The sequence below is a fragment of the Marmota flaviventris genome, chromosome 6, assembly GCF_047511675.1.
Source record: "Marmota flaviventris isolate mMarFla1 chromosome 6, mMarFla1.hap1, whole genome shotgun sequence".
Taxonomy (NCBI): Eukaryota; Metazoa; Chordata; class Mammalia; order Rodentia; family Sciuridae; genus Marmota; species Marmota flaviventris.
In genome coordinates this window covers 120,547,607-120,554,916 of record NC_092503.1, presented here as the reverse complement: position 1 = coordinate 120,554,916, position 7,310 = coordinate 120,547,607, and the positions used below count along the sequence as shown (strand labels likewise).

The 7,310-nt window shown below is 36.2% G+C and overlaps 1 protein-coding gene across 1 annotated transcript in view; it reads right to left on the bottom strand.

Moving 5' to 3' along the window:
* Positions 1 to 3,491: 3,491 nt before the first annotated feature.
* Positions 3,492 to 7,310, bottom strand: part of LOC114099246 (HLA class II histocompatibility antigen, DRB1 beta chain-like) — a 35,088-nt gene continuing 31,269 nt past the window's right edge. The window contains exons 4-5 of the mRNA XM_027943487.2: positions 4,581 to 4,691; positions 3,492 to 3,824 (exon numbers count right to left, since the gene is read on the bottom strand). Of these exons, the coding sequence (XP_027799288.1) occupies positions 4,585 to 4,691 (107 nt within the window). The 3' untranslated portion in view covers positions 3,492 to 3,824; positions 4,581 to 4,584. The remainder of the gene's footprint in view (positions 3,825 to 4,580; positions 4,692 to 7,310) is intronic.

Here is a 7,310-nt window from a genome sequence, read left to right as displayed (position 1 = left end):
TCCATGTGCTAACTGGAACTATAGTTTGTAATTTTTTTTTTGTTCTAATCCTTGTTACAAACTATAGTCCTAGTGCATTCATTTAAAGCCCATGCATTATCCCCCAAAATGACTATACCATAATATATCTGTCATCTATCTAAAAAGTCAGAATTTTTTTCTTCTTACATCTTTTATCTGCCATCTTGGCTAAAAATATGATAATTTAGACTGTAAACTCCTAGGGTAAAAATACTGAATTATCCAAACCACCCAGTTGGGCATGTCAATTCATGCTCATATTGCCATGCATAATATCTAAATGTCATCTTGTAGTATATTGTCACCTCACATACTTTGTAATATAGAATTTTTATAAGCATGACAAATTTGTCATTTTTTCTTTCAGAATTTGCAAGATATTTTTATTTTTTTTCAGTCCTAGTAGAATTAATAGCCAACTTAAAGTATGCTTGGGCTCATGTAAGATTCATTCTTTAAGATAGATTACAAGAAATGGATTTAACATTTGCATTTTAAAAGCTAGTAGATACTATCCAGCTGCTGCCCATTCACACTCCTGTTAATAGTATAGATATTATATAGATTATTATGTAGATATTAATAGTATATATATTATGGATAATCCCTCTCCATAAGATCTTCTAAGTTCTTGATTCAAAAACAAGCTATTATATTTGCCAATTTGGGAGGAGAAATATCTCATCATATCATTATATGAATTTGCATTTATTCGTAATTATTGGTGAGTTTAAATATTTTATGTTTAGTTGATATTCATATATTCTCTTCTGTACACAGTCATGTATCCTTTGTCCAATTTATTATTGAATTTTTTTCATTGATTTGTTGACAATTTTATATAGTAAGAATGTTAGCCCATTGTCTGAATTGTGTTCCTCAAGTTTTTACTGAGATCATAGCTTTCTTTTTTATCTTTTTCTTTCTTTTGTTATTTTTTCAATTCAAAGGAATTTATAATTTTATTCAAAATATTTTCTTTTTATCTTCTGGGTTTTCTGTTTTGCTTAGGAAGATTCACTTTACAAATATCTTAAAAGTTTTAGTAGATAAAATTTACACATCACAAAATCTATTCATTGTACAGGCAAAATTAAATGACTCTTGTAAATCAATAATTTGTGCAACTATCACAACTCAGTCTTATAATGTATCTATCTCTACAAAAGTTTTCCTGTTTATTTATAATCCCTACCCCCCATTCTAAGCCTATACCCACTGACCATATTTGTCTTTTGTATTTCATGTGAATGGAATCATAAACTCTTGTGTTGTTTATTCCAGTTGGTACAATGCTTTTAAAATCCATCAGTTTTGTTGCATATATCATCATTTTGTTTCCTTTCATTGTCAAATAGTATTGCATTGTATGGATGCAGTGTATTTTATTTATCCATTTACTAGTTGATGGATATTTGGATTGTTTCCAGCATGGGGCTATTGTGGCTAATGCTGCTCTGAACATGTATACACATATCTTGGTGTGGACACATTTTGATTTTGCTTAGGTAGATTTCAAGGAATAAAGTTACTGGGTCATATGACAAATATGTATTTAACTCTTTAAGAAAGTGACTATTTTCCAAAGTAGTTGCAACATTAACACTCCAGCAAAGTGTAAGTTTTAGAAAGCCTCTTTGTTATTAAATGTAATTATAATAATGGTGATGATAGTAATAGAAATAATAACAAATGCACTATTAATTTTATACTTTCTTTATATTTTCAAGTTTTATTCATCGCAGATCTATTTTCTTGAAATGAATGTGTTTTTAATACATTTTGTCAACAAATTGAAACCACCCATGTATCTTAATACATGATCAGGGTTTTGATTCTGGTCTCAGGAACAAAAACGTATCTATTAAAATAGGTGTATGAAATGTATTAACATCCAATAGCTTTTCATTCCTTATTATGCCTCTTTTAAAACATAAACCTTGAGAATATAACTTCCTCAAAAAAAAACCCCACATTTCAGAGTATTAAGTTTAAAAAGGCAATCTTTTTGCTTTTTGTTTTCTTGTAATTAGTTTAAAGGGAGGAATTTAATATTTAATATTTTTTAAATACTCAAAACCTTGAATAGAGGATGCTTATTAAGAATTTATAGGCCTTCATGAGGAATTAACTTAAATCATTAACAACCTAATGGTGTCTGGAACTACTTTTCCCTACCCCAAATCATTCTCTCCTACTCCATCCATCATTTCTTTCCTTCAACACAGGCAAGATTTTGCTCTTTTTCTTCACACATGCAACAGGTCCACTCCACAAAAGCTGAATCATAGTTTACTGAGCCCATGACTGTAATCTGTGGTCCTCTGGGAACTTAGGCCTTATAAAAACACACAAGAAGAAGAAGTTTCCTTTTCCTGCCTTTAGAAATTGTTGTGAGAGAACATGAAAGCTAAAGGTGCAGGAGGTGCCCTACCATCTCAGCACGTTGTGAATGATGAAGATCATTGGAGAAGCCACTGGCCCATTGACTCAAGCAGCCCTGGAGATGCCCCACCTTGAATCCCCCTGCTATGTATCACAGCAAGTTATGAAAAAACAGAACTAATTAGATTGGATTTCCTGCTATTCTTACCAGAAAACACCTTCACTGAAATAAGAGAGCCATAGATTTTAGTTCTACCTTTCAATTAATTTCACACTGTGGATCTAAAATAAAATGAGACAAGTCATTTGTTCATCAGTGGGAACAAAACCAGAGTAAGGTTACAACCCTGGGATCTAAGAGAACAGATATCAACCAATATCTACTCATCAAATTCCTATAGGAGAATCTGCTTTATACAAATAATTCATAGTATGACTTAAAATATATTTTTTATAAATATATACATTTTAATAATTTTAACAGGCATAAAAATAAAATAAAAGTGGTATCTAACAGTGGAGAAATCATGTCCAAATGGTTATTACTTTGAGATAAACTTCAGAACTGATTTTTTGCTCTTTGATTTGACTTATATTGGAAAATGACTCTTCAGATGGAACACAAGAGCAGAACCCTCCATCTTCTCATCCAATTTAAGTGCCTTTCCCAGAAACTTCTTCATAATAGTATATTAATAGAGTCTGTGGATTTTGATCCATAGATTGATTTGAAAGTTACACAATGTTTTAGGCAAGCACCGTCACCCCAAAAAAGTTTTGATTTATTTTTCTAGCTTGTTCTCTATTAAGTACTTTCCATCAAGTTTGCTTTATTTGTTATAGTCTGTGCTTTGGGGCATTGTCTTTTAAAATTCTGAACCAATTTTTAAATTGACAAGTAAAAATCATTTGCCCCATGGTGTAGTGCATCCTGTTTGATATATCTGTATGCATGGAAAGGATAACTCCACCTATTTAACAAGTGGAATATCTCATGCACTTATATGAAAATGAAAGGAATTGTTATATTGTGATGCAGTCCTTCATTTCTCTTTCCTTTCTTTTCCTTAAAACTCTGAAGCAGATGATTTTTCACTCCATGTTTATTTGAGGAAAATGGAATAAAATAATGTGGCACAAAGTGAGTTCAGACCCTCTGGAGGCAGTCAGAGTTGAATATTCAGGGTCCAGAAGAAAATGGAGAGAAGGTCCCCCTGGGGCTCTACTGGAGCTTCCAGGTCAGGGGCAGGGGCTCAGGAAGCAGCAAGAAGGAAATGTTCTGCAGGGTCACTGAACTACAGAGAACCAAGTCCTGAGAATGCACTGTCTATGTGGAAGAAGGAGAGCCAAGCAGGAAGCCTTTTTATGACTTGGAGAGGTTCCATCAGTGTTGTCACCTTCTATTCAGCTCAGGAATCCTGCAGAAGGCAGAGGACAGTGGTATTTCAGTCCTAATTTTGCAAATGGCTTCCTTTCCCCTCTCATGATAGCATTGTAGTACAAAGAGAAAAAAAAAATTCTTAAGTCTCCTAATCCAATGCTACTTGCATAGACCTTTTATTATGTGGAAAGAAGATTTAGTGCATACTGCCTGATCAGAAATTTGGACTCAAAGCCTTTCCCCTTATTTCTGTCTCAGGTCTGGTCACCTCTACCTTCTGTTGTAGGGAAAACAAATCTGTCTCTAAGAGAGGATTAAAGGACATTACCTGTTGGCTGAATTTTTTGGCATCCTAGGAAGATAGATACTTAAAGATATGGAGGCAAATCTTCCCCCAGCCTCAATATCCTGAGTCTTAGATATGCCATCTGAGATTTCTCAACACCACAACCCAAACCAGCCAGGGCAGAGGGTGGAGAACAAACTGAGAGTGTGTGACTAGGAAACTCTTGTCACACAAATAGAATACTTAGCAACTCTTCCTTCATTTTCCCCAGGTTCTTGACCCAGTATCTCTAGTTGTTAAACTTTCTTTTATCTCTATAAGCCACAACCCCTTAGGTTTTGATATAGTTACTATAGACTGTTGATTTACAGTTTTCTAGGAAATCTGAAGTCACCTGGGGAAAGAAAAAACTTTATATAAGGTGTCCTGAGAACTAACCCCAGCAAAGCCCTATTTCTTACCCCAGAAAAGTCTATAGAAAGTCTCAGCTACAAACTGGTTCCTTACCTTCCTAATTCCTGTAGTAGATGAACATCCCCACCCCAAGGAAGAGAAGACCCAGAGCAAAGATCCCAACTCCACTCAGCATCTTGTTCCATGCAGACTCAGACTGTGGCCCTGAGAAAAGAAGCCAGGTTTAGTGATTTTTGCCCCTAATATATCTCTTAGAGACCATGAGAGACAGAGTTTTGAGACTGGAGGAAGAAGGCTTGACTACATTCTTGGAAATACAGATTTTAAAATCACATTGAACAGCTACAAGATTCATGCACTGAATTCATTAAAATGTCATCACCTTGAAATATTGCCTGATGTAGAAGAGTCTGGGACCCACGGAGGTTACATAGCTAGTCTAGGTTGACAGAGATAATGAAAAGAAAACCTGATATTGGTTCTTCTGGATGTCAGCAAGGCCCCTGCATTGCTTCACTTCTAAGATCTCAATGAACAACCCAAAGCAGGGGCACCAGAAACATGAACCCAGTCCAGAGTCAGGGTCTGGAGTCAGGATAAGAAAGTGACTGTTTTGAAACAACCTGGGCCCATTGTATGAAAATGAAATCCAAGGTGCCATGAGATCAAAGAAACAGATATAGGATCTCACAGAGTGCAATTTATTGTGAGACATAATGATGAAAGTGTGGTCCTTGGCAGCAGCAAGACCAAGTGGATCCCACAGTTTGAGGAAGAAGGAGGGGCATATATCCAAGTTAAGACAAAAGTGACTTCATTCAAGCCAGAATACCTGGTTTGTTTTAAGGTAATATTAGGAACATTCTCATCACCAGGGACCAGTTATAAAGCTCCATATACCATTCTAGCAGTTGTTATTTATTCATTGTTTGCTGGGAAATGAAGCAGGAAAAGCCATCTAGTGCTACTTTGGGTGATCATGACAGTTTACTCAAGATGGCTGCAGTCATGCCAAGCTAAGTCTACACTTTCACCTCTTATAACCAGCTCTTACAATCTCTCACACACTCTCTTCTTGAGACATGTCCTAATCTGTGAGGGGTTTAATTTTGTGTAGTCAGCACACTTTGAAACCACTTGTCTGACTTATAAGAAGAATCCACAGCAATAACAGAAGCATTTGAGGGGAGGATTATGCAAATAATAATAACACTCATTTTTTTTTTCACCAGGAGTCCCTGAAACCAAACCAACAATTTAATATGTCTTCTACAGAAGGGAGAGGATAAAATTGTTTGGTATGTGTTGGGTTAAGTGCTAATCAGTGCTTAGGAAAGCTTGCAGTTAGATAAGGACTCTAAAAGAATGTGATAATGAGAAAAATGGAAAGTAGGGGTGGGGGGTGGGGGAGCTGGCCACTTCCTTTATCTCCAATCTGTAGGAGAAAATCTAAATAGAGTGATCCTGGTTGAAGAGGATTGTACTCATAAAACATCTGAAAAAATCCTTCTGTGAGTGGCATGCAACCTGTCATGTATATATTCCTCTGCTTGTAGGCATGGCATGTCTCTCCATTGAATCCTAGACCCCCATCTCCAAGGAATGAGTAGTTAATAAAATGTCCAAAACCTCTCTGATGAGTTCTCTAAATTTCTTTCTCTGGAATTGGTAAACAGTATGTGTGGGGCCTTTGCAGCCCTGGGATTGAACAATGTATGACATGAGGTATGTGATACGAGAGATGTACACACAATGTTTTGTCTTGATAACTGCATGGCTTCCAGGGAAAACAGAAAAAGACTGCAATTTCAGCTATGGATGGAAAAATAGATGCTTAATAGGGGCTTATAAAGCTAAATATGTGTCATCCGACAAGACAATACCGTTGGCATCATCTCTCTTAGATAACACAGCAGTGGCAGCTGATGGCTGGTGTAGTGGAGCAGAGCACACACAGTTGGCTAACTGGATGGGGTCTGTAAGTGATTCCTGAAACTAACAGTGAGATGGCATGTTAGACTGGGAGTGGTCTGAGGTATTTCCTTTAGCCCACTAAGGGCATAAGCCATGACCTGTGGAGGTCTAGAGTCCAAGATCAAAAGGGATAGTTACCTATGACCAAAAACCTATAGGTACCTTTTGTACTCATGTTATCCATTGGCTGCTCCAAGTATACCAATAATTTTCAGATATGAGGGTCACTCCGTCTTGTACTTATGAGATCATAGGCACTGGGCTGCCCTTATGCTTTTGTCACCATGTTTTCTAAAAGGCAGGTGATGAAGCAATTTCATAGGTAAAGGGGCCCAACATTTTCCACTATAAGTTGTTGAAAAGGTCACAACATTGTTATAAATATGCATGCCACTTTTTTAGAGTAAGGGCCTGCATTATAGTGGATTGAGGCTGGTGAAATAGTCTCAGCTACCTTCTAGAGATGAAATAGGCCATCTGCCTACTTTTTTTTTTTTTTTTTTGGTGGACCAATTCATTGTGACCAATGAAGCATTTTTTTAAAATTTTAAATATTTTTTTAGTTGTAGATAAATACAATAACTTTATTTTGTCTATTTATTTTTATGTGGTACTAAGGATCAAACCCAATGTTCCACACATGCTAGACAAGTGCTCTATTACTGAGCCACAGTCCCAGCCCAACAAGTAAAGTCTTGATCAGTGACTCCAACTATAATAGGGTATCGCCGTCTATCCTAGTTAGCGATTTATGCTGGGTTCACAAATCTGACTATTCCAATAACTTAAAATGGCAAAGAAAGCATGTAAACACACAAAAGTAACTTTTCAAAATCTGAGACAGCTCTC